The following is a 22,270-nucleotide window of genomic DNA, read 5'->3' on the forward strand; positions in this document are numbered from 1 at the left end:
AGTGGTTACTCAGTTATCCGTCGGAAGCCGATGTAGCTATTTCTCATACATCAATTTTGACCCACAATGTGCATCATTCTTGTTGTGGCCAGATAATGTCTTATTGTCACTCCTTACAATGCATTGTGCATCTCGGATATCCAAATGCACTACACACATAGATTCCAAGAACTAGATTATACCTTGGCTGAGCATGTGAGAAAGTTCGAGATGGGAAAACACGCCCCCTACGACTGTTTTTGGCTCTCATGTTAGAGGCGAATCTCCGTTCCTGACACCTTTTATACATTTCGTAAGAGCACTCCGACGGGGCAGCAGACGCCCCTTTCCTGTGTTGGATTACCTCAGTGGTGAAAGTAAGTCGCTCCATTTCGTCCCTTCTAGGGGGTGACCGTTGTCACCGGTGCTGCCGAGAGTTCAGCGAAGAAAAGCGTCACGACTTCCAAGATGCAGCTCCTGCTTGCCATCGCCTTGTTCGCCACTCTACTGGCACAGAGCTGTAAGTGTTGTAGGCCTACACATTATTACATTTGCCTTATCAATGGAGCACAGCCGACTTATAGAAGAAACATGGAACATGACACATACAGACGATTTTTTTTCATTCATTTTTTTTTTTTTTTTTTTGCCACTGACGCTTTGACGGCTTTGTTGCAGTCCCGTGTACTCTTATATTGTATCTCAGGAGCGGATTTCACCAATGTCCAAAAATTTGTCGAAAAGGATCTCTTTTTCGTAAACAACTGACAAGACAAAACAAACAAAATACATGAATTCCAGTCGAAACAAAACCACTGGTGGCACGACTCTTTACCAAACCAAGTCTGTTTTCAACTAAACGGCAACCTGCGAGAGGAAATAGGTTACGCGCGATAACATTTTGAAGGTGCTTTTCCTTGCATTACATACACAATAGTCATAGATGTTTGATTTTAACAATAGTCAGCCACCGAGTTATGCAAGGTTCGTAGACGATTACTGTTGTATTATCATGTATCAGTATCTGAGTTTTAGTGAGTGGCCCAAGAGACCGGATTTCCTGAATACATTCATGTTGGTCTCTTTTCCTTTATTACGTCAGCGTAGGTCTACCCCCCCCCCCCCCCACAATAACAAACAAACCAGACGTATGTTCGACAGAGATGATAGTAGTTAAAACTATGTTTGTGTTGTCGAACTATTCTTAAATTACCATGCTAACGTGGCTGCTATTGTGTAATTCATACCAAGCTCTGCACGCGTGGCAGGCAGGGCATGCCCGTTCAATGCCTCCATAGTTAATAGGGGAGGAGGGTGCCAAGTATTTTTCGCATATGGTTGTTTCTGGTGCCAATTGGCAATCAACAGAGCATGATGTTTATCAGTAATTGTATAATGATGTGTGGTGGCATGCCCGGTAATTGTTCGTAAAGCAATTCCCCATTGACAATGAATGGGTGTTTAAGGTGGCCTGATAGTTCTGCAGTTTTTATTGACTGTTCATTTGGCTGGCGATTTCAGATACTTGGCTAGATCGACCGGATTTAAAAGGCTTCGACAACATTCCGAGGAGTCGTTTATCAGGCTTAGACAGTTAAGTCATTTGACAGACGAATTTATATCAAAGAAATGGCTGCGATAAATATCTCTATCCTTTGACGGGTATTCATTCCCATTATAGTGACTACCTTTTATGTCACTGTGCGCGTAAGCATAGGAAGGAGGCGGGGGAGCTTTGGGCACAAAAGAACGATTATGATATTTACAATTGCAAGTTCCTACTCGTGAGCGAATAGTATTGAAGGACTGCGAAATGTGATTACCTAGCGAGGTTTCTTTTTTGTTCGTTTGTTTGTTTGTTTTTGTGTGTATGTGTGTTATCAGCCAGGTTATGTGTGTTATCAACTACGTTTTACATTTTCCTCAGCAAGGTTACAATGGGGGTCGCTTGCTGTGGCTCGGCAACTGAAAGAAATAAAGAATTTCGGGTTTTGTTGAGACCGGATGGGATAATCCCTATTAGACTATATTGTGGTAAAGATCGACCACCCCATCCCACTCCCAGTTGTGTTATTAGGAAGATTTTACGCAGAACAATAAGTGCTGTGCAACCGTGAAAAGCAACAACCTCGTAAGTCTGGGAGTATAAACTATTCCAGTTATTGTTGTCAGCGGTGGGAAAGGATATCAAGGAGGTAGTTAAAACTGGAGAATTTTAGGCTACCAAAACTGCTACCTCTAGAGGAGACAGTATTTACCTAATCTATGAACAGGGCCTCATTCATTCTGAAAATGCTCATTGCTATGAAAAGGACATGCAAGTCAAAACGTCATTATACTTATTCACAGTTAGTTTTGACAAATTCACAACGCTATCCCATATTTGTATATTTGTGATTCATCATAATAATCTGTGTCGCGCACTGCAATCTATTATTGTATGATTTTTTTGGCAAATTTCATTTTCTTGCCTTGCACACACACACACACACACACACACACACACACATATATATATATATATATATATATATATATATATATATAAACACACAAGTGCGCGCAGTTACGTGTCCTCTCTCTCTCTCTCTTGCCCACGCACACACACACACACACATATAATACACATACAAACAATACACACACAAACACAAACTCACAATAGAACTTTCCAAAAAGTATACCTTCAAGTTCAATAAACGTTCGTATATACAGATGTCAGGAGATCAGTACAACAATGCGACGAACATAATAACATATGATAAAGACACAGGTAAATTATCAAGGAGATACAAATAAATGTTATATCATTGTGGTAAAGGCAGAAACAAAATTGCTGGAAATGGAGGGGACTGCTAAAAAGCAGAGCTTGTAGTATGCAGTCCCCTCACGAGAGGGGACTGCATACTCACCTTACTTTTCAATTGTTTTGAAAATACAACATTCCGGACAAGCAATTTATGCTTTGGACCCGTGGGAGGAGCAGATTGTATCACGATAAAAAATTCGTTTTGAAACTGTCGCAATGAACAGACAATGTGACTCGAATTTGTCAATCTTCGTTTGGGTGTTTTACACGTGTTTATTGTTATTTGGTGGATGGTGTCAAAGTGTCATGGCGACGTTAACGAAACTTTAAACTTCGTCATCACTCTCCGTGAGGTATGTCAAATAAATTTCTCGTTTTTAATGTCCATATACATTTTCAAACTATATCTCTGGCATGATCAGAGCACCTACAGAAACAAAAAGAAGAACGTAAGGCAGCAGAAATGAAAAGAAACAGGAAAGAAAACAAACAGGACCAAACTTTTCACCTGGAGGAATTTCTTTCAATCGTTGATATACGTTTAGATTACAATTCATTTTGACTGGAGTTGGATTTCTGATAGGGAACCTTCCGTGGCTGTACAACAAACATCAACATCGATCTCCGCTTCCCTCTGTAGCAAGGTTTAAGGAACAATATTGATGGGACCCCAGGACAAAATCTTTCCCGGTTTCAATTTCGATAGATATATATTTTTGCGATGTGTTGGGTGTTCTCCCTTTTCAAATCATCTTTTAACTTCATTGAGTACATGGGCAAGGGACGGCCTGGGTGGATTAAGAGGACACAGCTAATGATGATAATAGAAACAATAATAGTAATAATAGTAATAGTAATGATAATAATGATAATGATAATAACAATAATAATAATAATAATAATAATAATAATAATAATAATAATAATAATAATGACAATATGGTCTTCTTTATTCAGGGTAGCCTCTTCAGTGTTGACACTGTTTTAATCAGAGGGCACTGCCATTGTTATTACCCTGGCGTTACCAGGAACCCATACACCTGTGGGTGGAGAGGGGCATGGTTTGTGATAAACATCTTTTTCAAGGACGTAAGCAGTGGTCGGGAATCGAACTCGGACCTCTTATCAAAAGTCAGGAATCCTATCCACTATGCCACAGTGCCCCTACAGATTGGTAATTCATGCGATTCTTTTTCTTGTCATTTTAGCTTAGTTGCTATTGTTTTTTTTTTTATGATGATCGCATTTTGTGTTGACGTCATGTGACTTCATGGTTGGTGTAGGTCGTCGACCCCTTCGTTCTAGTAGTTATCCCCATTGTTAAACCACGTAATCAAATTATCAACAGCAAACAATCGCTTCTAGGGTTAACAGCTTCAAGAATTCTTTTATCAGCAGAACGAGTAAAGTTAAACAAACAAGACAGTAAAAGTTCCATTAAGGGCCTGACCTATAAAAAGAAAGTTAGGTAGTTTTTTAGTGCTACTGTTTTCAAGAAACGTTTTAATGTATTAAGATGATATGCTACATTATTCAGGCGCGATTTAAAGGACAAGTTCACCCTCATAAACATAAGGATTGAGAGAATGCAACAATATTAGTAGAACACATCAGTGAAAGTTTGAGGCAAATTGGACAATCGATGCAAAAGTTATGAATTTTTAAAATTTTTGTGTTGGAACCGCTGGATGAGGAGACTACTACAGCTTGTGAGTCATATGCGTACAACAGTATAAAGACAATGTAAAAGAAAATTCAACATATTTTCACTTTTTTCGCATAATAAAAGAGCACTTGACTTGCCTCTTTCTAAAGGCAGGGGGAATAATATTACCCATAACATTTGTCGGTAACAAGTCAGGGGAATGTGTACTTTTTCCAAAAGATGGAATTTAGTGAAATTCTTTTTATATTTTCCTTATATTGTTGTACGCATGTGACATCTAAGTTATTCATACACTGCAGTAGTCTTCTCATCCAGCGGTTACTGCACAAAAACTTCAAAAATTCATAACTTTTGAACGGATTGTCTGATTTTCCTCAAACTTTCAATGATGCGTTGCACTAATATTGCTACATTCTCTCAATCCTTATGTTTATGAAGGTGAACTTGTCCTTTAACTTTTACTTTAATACTCATGTTACATTTCCTGAGCCCATTTACGGGATGATGTCGACCCTTTCCTTTGTACGTTCCCGGATCATCTGAAGATGATACAAAACATGTACACAACGCTTTCAGCTCTTTCGGCTATATGCAAGCGTCCGTAATTTGAGCTGCAGTTTGATTTACGCGCAATATGTTATTTGATATCATGTGCCATCACAAGTGGCGTCTTCCAGAGACACCAGAGAGTCAGAAGACTTGTCATAGAGGACTACTGTCTCAACACTAGGGGGCGTAAAGTAACTTCTCTGACACCTACAAACATCCTCGGGGATGTTTTACAAAAGCCTAGCTCCTAAGGTTGCGTCAAGTTCAAATAAGAAATGCATGGAATTCCGCATTGGTTTTTCATACACGGTCGAGATCTATATCTGTGTTCATAATGACTATACTCATTATGAATCTGATTGAAATGTTACATATTGTCATTATAGTCATTTGCTCTATTACACTGAAAATTCTTCCTCCTCTGCAAAGTTACGTATGATTACAAAATATTTTAAAATCATCTTTACCCTCCATTTTTATCTGACTCGTAAATTGAAGAGAGTGGGGCCAAGAAGTAGATGGGACTCCTTAAAGATGGGGGCACACTGAGAGGTGATATACATTGTTTGCCTTCCTCTCCTAAGGCGCTCAAGATCGCCAGGTTCTTCATCACTGTAGCCCAAGTTTTAATTGTCTTTGGTTGATATTTTTTCTCGGTATTTCATATATCATTATATCCCCATATATTTCGTATATTTTTTGTATCATTGTTCAATTGTTTACTTTATTTTGGTCCTAAGTTATATCCGTGCTCCATATATTGATCTTTACTCTTGGTTTCTACTTGCTTTTAAGTAGATTCCATCGTGTTTCTCTGGCATTTCAAATTCAAATTTTTGATAAACTGACTGCCATGTTCTACATGTTTCTAATATCTCATTGTGCATTCAAGCTGGGATATCATACATATCAGTCAATTTTGTTACTGCTGATATATTTCTCACTGAGAAATATAAACATACATTGAATTGAAATAAAATGAAATGAAATATATTGGATGAGTGCTTGATGTATTCCTGTTCGTGATTAGCTCGATCATTTCGTTTTCCAGGGTAGAAAAACACTTTTCTAGATTTCAAGTGTCATCTCAAATCCTACATGAGAGCTTATTTCAACGGCTCATCAGAATCAGAAGGTACAGCTGTTTCTAGAAATAACACAAGGGGGATGTCAAGTCACTTAACAGTCCTGAGCATGTCCCTCAATTGCTCTAACCTAGTTTCTTGAATCAATAATACTCATAAAGCTTTACTTTTTCACTTACGTTCAGCTCTCCTTCTCTTCTCTCTCGTCCTATTTCTTCTTGCTTCTTCTTCTCCCTTCCTTTTCAGTAGTAGTGAAGCAAGCTGTTTTTACAGTTGTGAATCTTAACCAAAACATGACAAACGTCTCTCAAGCCAGTACACTCAGGGAGCAAATATCGAAAGATTTTTCTCGAAGCAGCCGAGATGGTGAAAAGTTGAACGAAGGAAATAAAACAGGCAGTTTTTAATTCTCTGTTTTGTTTTGCTTCCTTCGTTCATGATGGTTTTAGGATAGGCTTATAGCCTTCTTTTCTACAAATACCATTTACACATCCGGTTGACAGCTTTAACTGAAGTTTTGTTCGCACGCACATGCATCAACCCCAACGCACACAAGCAGAAACATACCCGCACCCATCCACACACAAATATATGCATCTAGATAGATAAATAGATATCATACGTGTGTATTTATTGTTCATTTACTTCCCAATTCTCTATATATTCTCTATAATTCTCTGTCTCTTTTGCTGCCTTCGTTCATGATGATTTTAGAATAGGCATATTATCTTACTTTTCTATAAATGATATGTACATATCCAGTTTTCTGTCACAAGCCCATGCATATCATAAATCCCAACGCACACACACAGAAACACAGCCACACCCATCCACACATAAATATATTTTTTACACGTAGGTATATAGATAGATATCATATGTGTGTTTTTATTGTTCATTTACCTTGCATGGGAAAATTCCACCTTTCCATGCCAACAGAAATGTCGGCTTCTTCTCAACTTCAAACTGCCTGATTCTCCTCGAAGCGTTTTGAAATCGCATCTCTGTTTTCGTCTCGATCCGAGACCTGGAATGCTAATATGTTTCAGCGTATATCGTTGCTACACGACAATATTTTTTTTTTGCCTCTCTTTCCACACAATGGCAATGCCTCCAGCGGCACCATGGTCCGATTTCCAACCTCTCTTGTGTGTTCAGCACATAGCTGTGTTATTTTCTTCGTTTTGGGAAACAATCATAGTTTAAACATAGAAACGCAATTGCGACTGCCGACGGAATGGAGCAAGAAAAGTCACGTTTTCTTCTCTGTGACTCGATGAAACGTTGGGAACTAGTTACGATTACAGAGCTACAGCATGCGAAATAAAAAGTTTTTTTAAGGCCCTTTAGGGAATAGTATACTATTCTGTCACTCCTATGCTTGAATTTGAAGTTAGAGGTAAAATCGGTGAAAATTTGTGTAAAATCGAACAAATAATTATCACACTTTAACTGCTGATAAAAGTTATTATCGAGTACCATTCTTTGACGACTCATCAAAGGCGATTTGGTCATGTGACTTTCCTGACAAAGTTGAGCAGTTCTCCATTGGTGTTGTACACAAAATTTACAGTAGTATTAGTTTTCTGAAATCCACACAGAGAAGTGTTTTTATGCTCTTTTTCTAACCACATTATCGTAACTGCACGCTGAAAAGAGTTCTAAAAAGAGCATCATTATTCGAAAATGGAAGCAAGAGTAAAGTGATATACATGTGGAGAGCTTCTTGACTTTGCCATCGCAGTTACGTGACTAGAAGTTTTCAAGTTGCCTTAATACAATACGATGATTTGATGACGGCCTAATATTCAAAGCGTTATTACTTCTTTTATCATTTGTAGGATTTTACTTGAACTTTAAATGATTTGTAAATCATTTCAAAATTACTTCCTTACATATATGGTAACATTTTAATCAATAAGCTGTATATAGACAACATGTAAGACCCTGGTTGTGTAGTCCATCCCGACAACACATGTTATGCTCAAAGTGTTAGGTCCCGGGTAAAGTGATATGATTTTTGTTATCAGTCTAACAGTGTGAAAACAGTACATTTGCGTTTTGCTTGCGAGTTTGCAATGCATCAGAGAGTCGTCACGAATATCATGTTGATCCAGTAAACTGACCACTAGCTAGACAGTGCGGTCTCAAATGTTTGTCACACCTTGTAACGCATGAGCGTTCATTTTAATACACAATGACGATTATTCTGCGTAACTGTACAGTGTGGCAAAGCATATGAATTCATTGTAACCATGGATCTACAACGAAACGATACTCTAGCTTCGCACTCTCACTATTTACGCCAGGATTCTAAGAGTGCGCGTTTAATGTCGTATAGATCGACTGTGGTATAACCACATGCTTGTTAATAGTCTCTTACTGTATTAGACATCGATTACCATACTGGGAGTGTTGATTCACAGTATTTAAGAGCACTGGTTATCTGTACACAACACAGTAGATTGTCACATTTTGAGACAATTGCAGAATATATTTACTACATTTTCACGTTTTACCCAACAGAGTATAGGCCTACAATATATCACACTGTCGTCATCTGAGTGTGAAGTTAGCAGTGCATGCAATCAAATAGAGCAGTGTAGAATGGTGCTGTGTGGGCTGAAGAATAAATCCAGTTTGAACTCAACAATCTGTGCCGACTGAAATAGGAAATTATACAACACGCATCGCCGATTGCGTGAATTGAATGAAAACAGCGTAATTCCACGTTGTCTTTGTACCGTGCTAATATTGTACCGGTTGGTTCACTCTATGGATATAACCGTCCTATTATCACAAACAACGTTTTGCTATTCAATCAATTTGACTTGTCAATCAAATCCGATGCGACACTAATCCAAATTAACCATGAACTCGGATGACCGACATTCATCTGAGCAATCAAGGCTCCGTCTTCGAAACGAAGTGAGTTCGTAAAGTAGTTGCCTGCCAACGGTTACTCATTATTACAGACAAAACAAAACAAAACAAAACAAAACAAAACTAAGCCTGAAGTTGGGCAGTGATTGTCTTCGCGGAACTGTAGTTCGTTTTCCTCTACCGACATTGCATACTGTCGCAGACTTATAGAGCACTTGCAAAAGTCGTTGAGAGCTAGCCACTTTAAATACTTCATGAAATTGAGTGCAAAATGTCACGGCAGGAATACCAGATCCGACGAGTACCGTGAGTTTTAGACGTTTAACTCAAGGGAGATCTTGTCGGCACGAATTATGCAGCAAAGGCAAGATTGGATCGATTTTCATGAGGGCATAGCCTACTTTTCAGGATTTTTTTTCTTCAAAATTAGTACTTAAATATCTTCATTTTCTTCTTGTCATCAAGCTAAGAGCCAGCAATAACGTCCTTCCTAGCTTTTCATATCAATCTTCTTATCACTTGTTTCTATAAAGTACTTCAATGTTTATTTCTTATCGACGATCAAAAATTTGCTTCGCTTTTTTCCCCAAATAGCTCAATGGCGTCAGTTAAGCCTATGTTATGGTCTGTCGGCTTCATCCGTATTGTCGATGACAGTGGTCATACTAAACGCGCAGGCGCGTTTCGACGTACGTCATAATATGCTCAAAGAAACTCTCAGAGGATTTCAGTCCCAGGTGACTGCGCCGAAAATAGTTCCAGCACAAAAGACCACCGCATTTGATGTATTTTGGTAAAAAAATTAACAGAAAAAAAAAGGAGACTGCGAGACCGAGGTGTCATAGGTGAACAGCCCGTTAAGGTAGATGCCCGACAAGGTGAGAGGTGAGATGGCACGAGATATTTTGAAGCAGAAAACAGATACAGAGAGAAAAAACTGGAGCAAAATCTACTCCGTTTTTAAATTGACTTTGATAAAAATCAAACACTTAGAACGATAAAAGTTCCATTATAGAGTCGGACATGAAATGGAGAAGTTATGGCATATTATAAAGGAGAAGCCGTGGAGGAGAAGTAGGAGACGTAAGGAAGAAGTAAAAACGAAAGAAAGAAAGAAGGATAAGACGAAAAGAAAGTGATGGTAAAGAGAATTATCAAGATTCCGAAGAAGGGGAACAAGATATAAGGGTGCAATAAGGAACCGAGTCTCGTTCTTGATTGTTATCACGGGCAGTCACTGAACAACACGTTTCTCAAGGACCAGGTTTCTACTGAACAATTGGGGTGGGGGAGCGGTAGGTAGCAATTCCTCGTAGGGTATACATATTAAAGTGTCACGCCAGTATGTTGTCTGTGCATGTATTTCTATTCATGCGGGGAAGGAGTATGTGTCATTTTAAGTTCCTAAACTTTAATGTCAAGTCTCTGGCTAAAACTTTTGTATGACGAGTCATAATGTAATATATAATGTTCATGTAAAATGAACCCTTATAACCTACCCTGATTAATTGAGCAATTTTTCGTGTTTGAGATACTCATTTCATCTTCCTCGAATTACAATTTCACAGCCCTTCTTCTAAATTACATCATCTCCGTCAAACAGTGTTTCCTAACCCTTACAGTCATATTGTTATTATCATTATTATTGATTTGTTTGGCATTTCAACATAAAATATAAATAGAAAGCCATATTACATGATATGATATAGAATAATGTGGTGATTCTAGGTCCATACCGCTGGTTGCCAGGGTCAGGAAAATAGAATCTTTATCAGCGAGGCTTGAGGCCTCCCTCCCCGACCAGTTCAGCTATATCATTTGATTTCAAACAATTACAAACAGCTTCAATGAAATATATCATACTATGAAACAAACACTTCAAATACAAATAGATACAAATTGAAGTAGGCCTACAAATACAATCGGCAGCTGTTGAAGTCTGATACATTCATTTTCAGTTCACAATTCAGAATGGCATACGAATTGCAAAAACAACCCATTCCATTCATAATCACCCCAAGAATCACTTAATAATTCTTTTTTATATATTTCATGAGAGAACTGCATACTACAAGCTCTGCTTTATAGCAGTCCCCTCCATTTCGAGCAATTTTGTTTCTACCTTTTTCATAATGACATAACATTTATTTGTATCTCTGTTAATAATTTACCTGTGTCTCTATTACATGTTATTATGTTCATCGCATTGTTGTACTGATTTCCTGATATCTTTATATACGAACATTTCATTGTATTCTTAATTATTTGTTCGTTGGAAATGAAATAAATCAAACTTGAAACCAACACAACAACTGTTCATATATCAATCGCAACTATGTCATGGTACGAATGAAATAAAATATGACCTACATTATCAGGGCGATAAATTTCAGATTAAGGATCCGTTTTAATAGATTCTTAGAACAAAACAAAACAACAGGAGAAAGAGCGTGACTCACAAAAAAAAAAATGCAAGAGAACCTAAAGATTTGCATGACTTGTAATTTCAACGTCCGTGTTTTCATGTCATGTGTGTCATAGTGTGAACATTAATTGAAAGAGGTGTCCTACACTACATTCCCTATCATATACCTGTCACAATACTACAGCGAAACGTTTTGATCTAGACCATCAATGCGGGGGTTACGTATGGATGGATCATAACACTTACTCCGTCAAAATATCTTCATGACAATGACTATTATGTCCATGATGTCATACAAAGCAAATATAGCATACTAATCACAATCAGACGCATTGGTTTGGCACATGTATGCGTTTCACCTCGTGCTAATCTATGTTTGCTTTCCATTATTTTCTGCGTAATTATTTTGCTCGTGCTCGGTGGAAAGTCTAAGAATAGCTTCACCACCTCCATGCCCTTTGAAATTATAAAAACAAGTCATGCAAAGTTCCCGTAGGCCTACTATTGTGACGACTCCCCCGTTAGTCTTTTTCTTGGGTTTTCGATATCCCTTTAATTTCCCAACACTGGATGTCACATATGCTTGAGGGCTGCACTCCTCAAGTTACTTCTTTAAAGCGATAGCTGCTTCGTGCGATACTCACTCGAGAAATCTGCGTATGAAGGTTATGCAAAATAGAAAGCGCGATATCTGACATAGGACCTGATATCTTTACAGATAACAGGCGCGAAATCTACCAATTATGACATAATGTGAACGCACAGACATGAGTGTTGTCTTGTCTGCTTGTCTTTAAGAGTCTGCCTTGCAATCGATATATCATTTCATGCCATTTGTTCCCATCATTCAAGGAAAAAAATGCATATAAACTTATAAAAAGCGAAACAACGAAACACAGATGACGTCAAATATTGTTATTATACAAATCAGTGCAATTTTAGACAATGAGATAGCTGACAATAGAATCATGAAAAGGGGAATGTATGTAAGAAGGATTTTGTATGGCTTTCAGAAGTGTTTATGTATACCTATAGTGGTGTAAGCAAGATATTATTAGCACCAGCAGAACTAAAGGAATCAAGTCCTGATGAAAGTTTATTACACATAAGATTTAAATGCTATTGTCATCATACAAAACATCAGTATGAATTCAAAAGTAACTTTTTATAAAGTTTTTGAATAATATCATTAAATTGTGGATTAAAAAATTAATCAAATTCGTATTGTTAGGCAATACAGGTCGAGTTTGACCCAATGAATACATATTCATTTCATTAGTTATTATCACGTATCAGATAACAGCCTACTTAAATCCCAAGGGACGTAGTCTAAATTATCCAGACTGTACATGAATAGCCATCAAACGAAGAAACTTATAACCCACCAGCAATCATTCATGGAAAAGGAAAAAACAGACCAATTCTGTTTTGGAGGATGTGTAAGAATAGGGTCACAGCGATAAATGAATTGAAAAAAAAAGAAAGTAAACATTTTCGAGTTCATAATTTTCAAAGAAGATTTTGATGAAAATCAATGTATTATACACCATATCACAGGTAATTCTATTTGCTATCAACCTAGTAGGTCAATATAAAGGGAAATTTTACGCATGAGTGAACATACTTGTTTTTGTCCTCCAAGGCACAAAAGTAAAAATTGCAAAAATTGACACATTGTCTTTCATTTGCAAATGCCCTTTAAGATAACAATGATAACAAAAGACCAGTTTAACACAATGAGAGACATGAATAAAATAACAGAAATAAGTTTTCTTTCTCTTCATCTCTTTATTACCTCAAACAAAATCAAAGTGGGAAACATAAGGTGGGAAAATACGAATTTTCTGTCAAATCAAACCTCAAATGACATAGGGAGTGAGGGCACAAAATGATTAATTTAACAGAATATCTTTATTTCATTCTTCACTTTAGTAATTTAAGAATTCATAAGACAAATTCAAGAACCAAATGCAATGTACAATTTTCCTCATTTGAAAAATAAATTCAAAATCCCAACATTTTTGTTAACATTGATTCTTCTGTTATTTCATTTGAATTTGGATTTGACAGAAAATTCTTCATTGTTAGCCTTTATCATGTTTATTGATCTTCAAAGATATAACAGAAATCATAGGTATATTTTTTGCAACTGAATTCATGCTTTTTATTGCGTGAAATTTGTCTTTTGTTCTCATTGTTACATGGAAGAGCATTTACGGGTGAATGACAGCTTGCTTATTTTTGCAATTTTTACTTTTGTGCCCTTTCAAGAGAAAAACAGTGGTGTTCACTCATGCGTAAAGTTTCCCTTTTTATTGACTTACCAAGTTGATAGCCAATTGCATTACCTTTAACATGGTATATAAAACTTCAACATTTAACCAAAATTTCTATGAGAAATATGAGCTTGAAAAAGTGTTTATTTTCTTTTTTCTTTTTCTTTTTTGGTCGAGTGAAGATTGGATTCGTCTGGTTATGACGAGTTGGTAGACGAGTTAAAGGAAATGAACTGCACGGGGAAAACGTGAGCGTTGGGCTGCATGGGTGCCTCTCGACACTGACAGACTATCTACATCTCCACCACGTATGTCGACCATGTGTCTTCTAATACATATCAGTTAGGTACTCGAACGCAACATGATCAAAATGTCGAGGACACGCTCGGGAGCTGGAACGAATACACACCGCCTTGCAGCTGCCTTCGACCGTCAGCAAAACGTCTCGATAGAATGCTTCCAACACAACATGGGGTCATGTTGGGAACCAGCTAATTCTTCAAACGTTATATCTACTAGCAGATACACGCATGCAGCATTAGGCCTACGTTGCTACTAATGCATGCTTCTCAATGCTCCTCTTGCCGATGAAGTGCACTTTCCTACAGGCGCGTGACTTTAAGGTAGAGTTCATAACATAATTTCGGACACTTAACGGTATCTCTCCGTAGCATGACCTTTTTGAAAGTTGTCAAAAGCGTCCCCAAAACTAACTTCTTTTCAACAGTGCATTTAGAGTTTACTCATAGTGCAGTTACATTACAGTCCTTTTGATGATTTTATTTTGTGCCTTGAATGTATAATGCAAATTATGGAATATGAATATTCACTATCTTTATCATCATCATTCAATCATCATTTTTGTCATATTGAAGGCTGAAGCTAGAAGCGCGGAGAAATGAAATTGTTTAGCTGTAGATTTATGCCCTCTTATTTAAAAATGGATAAAACTGTAAAACGAGAGATCTTTTCTTTTTTTTTTGATTGACAATTTCAAATTAATCCTTAGTACATTTTAAACCTAATTACCACAAATCGACAATGCAATTTATTTGAAGCTGTTTCAGCAATGATCTCAAGTGTCAAGTTTTGCCATTCAATGACATTATACGCCCTTTGACAACGCTGTGTCCGCCTTACTTAAAGTGGGATACATTATGACAGTAATGTGATATGTAGAGGTAACGCTATACCATGTATACGGTGTCCTTATAATGTTTAAAGGGATATCGCCTCAACCAAACAGGCGGTGATCTTTACTCTTTACTAAACACAACGACTACAACGATGGCTCACTGACGCCTTGGGGGAAAACAACAAACCAAATGAATTCATGAGCATTTTAGACAGGTAGAAAATTGGCGACCTTCCTTTCTACAATGTCATTACATTTTGACATATAACATTTGAAGTGGTAGTCCATTTGATTATATACCTCTATGGGCATTTGTAGGAACGTTAAAAGGTTGCCAGGCGGTGAAATTGTGACGTCACTTGCTATTTAGTTCTTAGTGCTATCCTGACTATCTTTTTTTAATCTATTTAGGCTACATCTGTTGAGAAATCTTCAATTTTTGTCATACGTGGATATGTAAAGTGTGACAAAAACAATTATTCGGAAATCTCTGTAGAAGTATAACACTGTAAAAATACGTTGTCAACCTTGTACTAAAACAATCATTTTTCATTCTGTCTTTTATTTTGCATTTCCTTCAGTTTTGAAAGGGTTAGTGGTTCTTTCCCTTCTTTGGTTCGGCTGGATTCATTGGACGTTAACTGACTTTTTATTATGTAACTTCCCATTATGACAGTGGTTAACTATATCCGGAGTTCCAGTTCTTGCTACGGAATGAAAAGAAAAATATGAAAAAAGCGAGGTCCTAAATTCTCGATGGCATTTGTATTCTCTTTATCAATACCTGTGTGTATGTGTGTGTCGGGGGGGGGGGGGAGGATGGTGGGGTGCATAGCGTAGTGGAGGTTTCAAGTATGTTAATAATGTTGAAATAGCGCTTTTGATTTTGACCTGAGAAATATCTTTACTTGTAACGCTAAAGAAAGTTTGGTTATATAAAATACATCTAAATGGCATTAAAAAAAATCCGTAAATTATCTTTGAAAAATAAAAGTAAATTCACATTGCATAGTAACATTTACTGACATTCTGGATGACTTTGCACGTTTTCTCTTTGTGTCTACGTCACCCATCGATTTCCGTCAAAATACCTATTAGGCCTATCATTCCTTTTTTTTTTTTTTTTGGTCCTTTACAAATATTCTGAGATATTGTGCCACAATGCCACAATCGATAAAATGTCTGCATAACTTCACATCTTGGTAAGTTCACCGAGTGACCTGGATGTCCCCATCTGCAGTGTCTGCAGGTGGTCAAGTTATAGTCGGCAAGATGCCATCTTCTTTCCATAAATACTTGAAGCACCGAGGTATAGTAGCGACTCGTTTTGCCCTTTGACGGTATCCCGTTCTTCCCTGTTCCACCCATACCAGGTGCTGCGCGGATCCCTCTCTTTAGAACCTTGGAACGGCTCCAAGGCGAGATCGACGCCCTCAAACCCCTCAAGAGCGAGGTCGACGAGCTCAAACCTCTGCAGACCGAGATGAACGACCTCGAGCACGAGGTCGCTTTCCTCCGCACCTTTGTGAAGTCACACTGCAACCTTGAGGAATTCCCGGGTAAATTGGTGTCTCGTTTCGCAACTTTGTATGTCGTACGTGCGTGTGCTGAAGATTGATTTTAAAAGAGCGCTAGGACGTGGAGCGATTAACGGAATTGGGCAGAAGAAATTAACCACAATCCATTTCTGCATATTCCTTCTTTTTATTGGCTAAAGTACACATTCGTTTCCCTTCTCGTGTGAATCATTTGTAACCTTACGAATGGGTCTTCACTTTTATACTGCCTTTGCTCCTGCCCAGAGTGAAATGTGCGTGACGCATTGTGGCTTGACTATTATAAGCACATCATCATTACCGCATCTTCGAAACACACCCATCACGTAGTCCTGGTGTTGTCATTGCTAACACGTCTTCAGAACCTGTCTTCCGTGCACATCTCGAAGCTGTATTCGTTTGTGGTGGCATTTGGTTGTTGTTGGGTCATACTAACCAGCATCGGCATCTTGGAGCCTGCTCAGTGTTATGCAGTAACCATGGCAACTCCCACGGACTAACTATCATCCAGAAGAATCTCTTATTAGCTATCTGACTCTCTTTTTTTGAGCACTAACTTTCATTCTAATTTGTGAAAGTATGTATATGGGCAATGTTAGTATTCATAAATGTGTGGTGACGAGGTGCAACTTAACCCTTCCAATATAATGCAAGATGATTCAGTGACCAAACATAAAAGCTCGTCACAATTATACATTGAAACGCGAAGCCCTTTAGTTTCTCGTTGTATCGATACATGTATCGTCACGATTTTTGCATGCGGACAAGCTGGCTGTGGCTAACAGGTTGATATGAATAGGCCATCTCACATTTTGGAGTTCTTTCCGGGGCTTTCATAGTTTTAGTATTACTTTTCGTTTAATTTTACATATCACTGGCAGTCGATCGAACAGACGGGAAGTTTCCAAGCTTTCCTCGATCACGGTGTATTCATGATTCTGATATATCCTTGTGAAATTTGGACTTTTTTACAAGCATATTCTATAAGATACACTGTGTGCCTTACTTTAAGTCAAGAGGTAAGACGTAAATATCTCATTTCAATTTCAGACTGCGGGAAAATTTTGTTATAATAGCAGGTGGTTTTGTGTTGGATTCTAACAGCGTGTCGTGTCTGATATAATTTTCCATTTTATGCACCATTATTCATTCCCTTTCTTTGACACATTTTTGTTTCTTATCACTCTTCTGACATCATGTGTTTAACGATTATGAACATCCGAACATATTAATTGGACTTTGTTCTTAAATATAGTAACTTTGTAACCCAATGCAGCAACTCCTGGAATAGTACGCTTCGTGCGACGGGTTCAGGAGCTCAGTTTACGGAGCCCATCATGAGTAATGAAAAATGGTGATTTAAAACAAGAAGAAAAACAAATAAAGAGTGTCCGGAATGTAGAATTTAATCAAACAAACTTGTTAAGATTTTAAATGTTTAAGTTGACTCCATCTTTGTTCTCCATTAATAGCCCCTGCATCTGTCCACTACGCATCATGCCTCCTAGCCAAGAGCGGGAACACACAAATTGTCGGACGGGTCGATCTGCGGGAACAGGTAACTTGCATGTCAACACCTTGTCTCGTAGAACCCTTTATTACTTTACTTTATTACTTTACTTTACTTTACTCATTCTACTTGACCGAATTAAATATAAGCAAACATAGATCGATCACCGTCCGCACGAAATCGATTGCTGGGTTACATGTTACGGGGTTCAAAGTTTGATGTCATATGCTTACCATGGCTACATCTTTTTAGTTATGTCTTGGTAATAACTGTTCGTAATATCGTATGTATCAGCTTTATAGTTTTACATTTTAGTATGAAAGAGCTATGTAGGCCCTACTTCTATTTATAAAGATTCTCTTAAGAATAGTTTACACACTCTTATTCCTACAATCTACTGAAGAAGTAGATAATTATGTTGTCTTTATACATGTATTTTGTGAATGTTGTATGTTAATTGTGCAGCGTTTTGATGATACAGCCCTGTAAAAGCGCTCAATGAGAAATAGTTATCATTATCATTACTAAGAAACTTTGAAGAAATTCGAAAACATTTTCAAGTAATATCCGTCCTCCTATACAATCCTGGTCGAAACTGCAGAGTGGAACATTGGAGATAAACCTGCAGGTTGACGGTTCGAAACTCAGTCTCCAAGCTGACAGCAAGCACGGTTTCCACGTCCACACCTATGGCAACATCAGAGGCTCCTGCGGCAGCACTGGTGGTCACTACAACCCAGACGATGTCAACCATGCAGGACCAACCGACTCTGAAAGGTTCTGAAATCTAAAGATGCATGCAATGGGAAAATAGTGTCCATCATAAATGTTTTTTTCAAGCCCCTTCAGCTCCATGCAGATTGTAGGGTACAGGCCTACATTCATGTCGCCTTGTAAATGAATGTCTGAAAAGGGGACCAGTGGGTAACAAGCATGTCGGAAAAAGGGACCAGTGGGACTCAACCTGTCATCTACTGCTTTCCGGGCAGCGACACTACCACCAGGCTGTCCCTGGTTGCCGGCAGTGACACGATGAACATGGAACAAATACCCAAGCTCCGAAATTCCGACATTGTTATGTTAAGTAGTCCAAGGCGGACATGGCATATTAAATGAAAGAAAGAAACTCACAAGAAATTGAAGAAACTCACTCCTGAACCTTCACCCCTCTGAATAACATCTTTCTTTCAAGATTTGATCAATTGACGTAAAACAGTAAACAGAATGACCTAAAAGCATGCTTGAATCGACCCTCCTCTTTCCCCTTATCCCATCAATGACGATACATCTTCTCGTGGGACCTTTTGTCTTATTAAATTATTGTTACATATTATTACAGAGGAGAGGAAAAGATGGTGACAACTCAACATGTCACACGTATCATCACTGACACCAAATCATCACCGTACCACACTTTCTTTACAGTAACAACAACAAAACTTTATTCCTCCCCTCGAGCGCCATAGTCCCCAAGTGTCTCGAATCTTCCTCTGCCCCTCGTGGGCTGAACAGGTCATGCTTACTTTACATAAATGCATATTCATGAGTCATGACAATGTTTTATCACTCGAGGATAAGAGTACATGTCGCGTGAGGCAATGACCGACATTTTACAGCAGCTACGGCGATAGTACATCAGGCATTTACTCTATTTATCAATGGCTATGTCTCTGAGGCTAATGTTTGTGATTGTGATCACAAGTCAGATGACTTTTGCAAGTCTTCCAATCAAACTGTAACTTCACATGACACATACGACACGACAAGTTGTGGGCTTACAGTTAACCAGCGTGTTTATGAAGATGAAGAGTGCAAAAATGATAATAAGGATAATAACAATAATGGCACATGAACATAACTTTGACACTCTATAGCCAGCTCTACCTAATTCAAATAACTCATTAGAAATTCTATCAAATCTAATCTAATCAATATACATATCCATAATTATACTGAAGATAATGATATAAAACAGAAATCACCTAGATGTATTTTGACTTATACTTTACATTATTTTTTTGATTAATGCTGACCTGTTCTGTTCTGTTACAGACACGTAGGAGACTTGGGAAACGTCGTCACGAATAGCAGCGGCGACATCGACGTCCGGTTCAACGACACTTTCGCCTCGCTCGTTGGAAACAAGTCGATCATTGGACGAAGCTTCGTGGTGGGTATTGCTCGAGAAAGTTTCGTTTGTGGACATTAAAAGGGAATGGGAACGAAGATGATACGTTTAATTTGTCGAATTAATCTTTAGTCTTTAATATTTTTTTAAATATCTGAAATTGCATTTAGTTTGTCTGTTGCTTTATCTTGTTACCTCCGCAAAGAGGTTATGTTTTTCGCCGGCGTTGGTTTGTTTGTCTGTTTGCATAATTTAAAGTTGTGAACGGCTTTGGATGTAACCTAAAGTAAGCCGAAAATTTGATAATAACACAAGGAAAATATGATTAAATGTTGGTTTCTGATCCTGGAATTTTCAATGAATTGTTGAAGGATTTTTTATCTTTTGGCTGATAGGATCAATGAACTTGGAGTTCAAGATGCGCGTATTTGAGGTTTGCATTGAATGATGCACACTTAAGCGCGTGCTCTGCTCGTGGCGTCGCGCAGCATGCAGGAAGCTGATGAGGTAAACATGGTAAACTCAAGGCTTCTTGGTAGCCTATATGGAAATTTGTACTTGGGTGATTATTAGCATGTACACGTATGGGTGTAGATGAACTACATAGTGAAGGGCTGCTCTTTCCAAGTGTTTTTCTAGTTAATTCTTATATTGATAGGTTTCCGCCTTTTACAAGGCTCATGTCTCTTTCCTGTCGATTCCTATTGTCATAAGATTATGTACTTGTAAGATTCTTACAAGATTTTCTTCTCGTGTCTATCTTCTGTTATTGTCCTTAAATGACATTTGATTACACCAGTGTATAAATGTAATATTCCCCGTACTTTTGTTTTGATTTTGTTATGTGGATGTTACCGATATAGCATTAGTTGTTATTGATAGTTGATGTTTATTGTGGACGAATGAAAACTCAAATTGAAATGAATCGTAATCGCAGCTTTGTGTTGGAGACGTACACAGACACAGACAGGCAGACAGACGCACACACATACACACTACTACTACCATATACTGCTACTCCTACCACTACTTGAACCTTGAAGATATAATCTACTACCACTACTACTACTACTACTACCACTATTACTTCTGTCTTCGATCATGTTTTCCTCTAAAATTTTGTGGGTATCGATATCTTGTTTGCTTGCTCCTGATCGCAGCTCCATGCTGGCGAGGATGATCTCGGAAAGGTGGACAATGACGGGAGCCGGGCTAGCGGGAACGCCGGAGCACGTTTAGCTTGCTGCGTGATCGGCTGGGCGAGTGGCTCAGAATGGACAGACAGCTAACTTGCTCCTTTTTTTAATTTCAAGGATGTATCTCCTACATTTTGTATTTTGCTTTGGATCCCTCATTCCCCGTTTTGCATACTGCCATGCACGAGAAACACGCTTGTAAATAGAATCTTTCATAATGATACTCTAACGCCTTGATGCTTTTGCCTTCCAACCCGCTGCTGAGTGACACTAGACCACGTAATCTTATGTATATCTGATCGTACGGATAAGAATAAGTGTGCCTCCTAAGGTGCTAGGAAGTTTTGTTCAGTGCGGCCCTGTTAACGCACAGTTCGTATACAACAAAATGACCTTGATACAACTTGAGTAAGTTTCACAGACATATAGCACACATTGCAAATGACAATATTCCACTGTCGATTTCATGCGGGACTATACCTTCGTATTAATGATAGAGAGAAGACACGTGACGAAAAATACCAACTGTCGTAAGTCTTATGGCAAATATCCACCTGATTCTTATAGTATCATCTCTATGAGTAGCTCTATATTGCGAAGTAACCATTTGACTAATTGTAGCACATGTGCAACTTCATGTGATGCACTGAGCTCATTCTATCCATCTGAAGGAATATCTCATTTTATCGGCTAAGGTTTTAATTTTGGGCATTACCATACCCTTTTGTTGCTGCAGCCCTAATCCTGAAAAGAACTTGTTTTAAGTCCACTAAGGTGTAGGTCTATGTTTTTATACTCTTAGTTTACACAAAAGTTCTCAGTAGATCATTTCCTTAGCGAGGGAGTTTTCACTTATTTCTGTCGTGGTCTATTTCACGTGCTAAAGAACGTACACTTTGATACGACTGCCTACACTCTATCTGTGGTTAACTTTTACGTTGAAACTGGTGTTAAACTTTTGATCTCAATGCAAGAAATTTACCTCCGGAATTTTCAGCTGTCAACGCTATAGCCATCATCAGCGGAATGACCCGTCTTTGCCTTGATCACGTGACGGTCGATTTCAGCGGGTC

General features: G+C 38.1%; 1 protein-coding gene across 1 annotated transcript; it reads left to right on the forward strand.

Moving 5' to 3' along the window:
* The first annotated feature begins 301 nt into the window (after positions 1 to 301).
* On the forward strand, positions 302 to 21,290 carry LOC139719971 (uncharacterized). Its single transcript, XM_071631350.1, has 5 exons — positions 302 to 499; positions 17,836 to 17,921; positions 18,475 to 18,650; positions 19,926 to 20,043; positions 21,162 to 21,290. Exons 1-5 carry the CDS (start codon positions 448 to 450, stop codon positions 21,288 to 21,290), a joined length of 561 nt encoding a protein of 186 aa, XP_071487451.1. The 5' UTR covers positions 302 to 447.
* Positions 21,291 to 22,270: the final 980 nt, after the last annotated feature.

The sequence above is a fragment of the Diadema antillarum genome, unplaced genomic scaffold (assembly GCF_040938485.1).
Source record: "Diadema antillarum isolate AM-2024a unplaced genomic scaffold, OU_Dant_1.0 scf00000117, whole genome shotgun sequence".
Taxonomy (NCBI): Eukaryota; Metazoa; Echinodermata; class Echinoidea; order Diadematoida; family Diadematidae; genus Diadema; species Diadema antillarum.

Excerpts from the sequence above, each read along its gene's own strand:
- LOC139719971 (XM_071631350.1), top strand. The coding sequence starts at position 448 with ATGCAGCTCCTGCTTGCCATCGCCTTGTTCGCCACTCTACTGGCACAG. Across the intron at positions 500-17,835 it reads CACTCTACTGGCACAGAGCT|CCCCTGCATCTGTCCACTAC; the intron begins GTAAGTGTTGTA and ends CTCCATTAATAG. Across the intron at positions 17,922-18,474 it reads GGGTCGATCTGCGGGAACAG|AGTGGAACATTGGAGATAAA; the intron begins GTAACTTGCATG and ends TCGAAACTGCAG.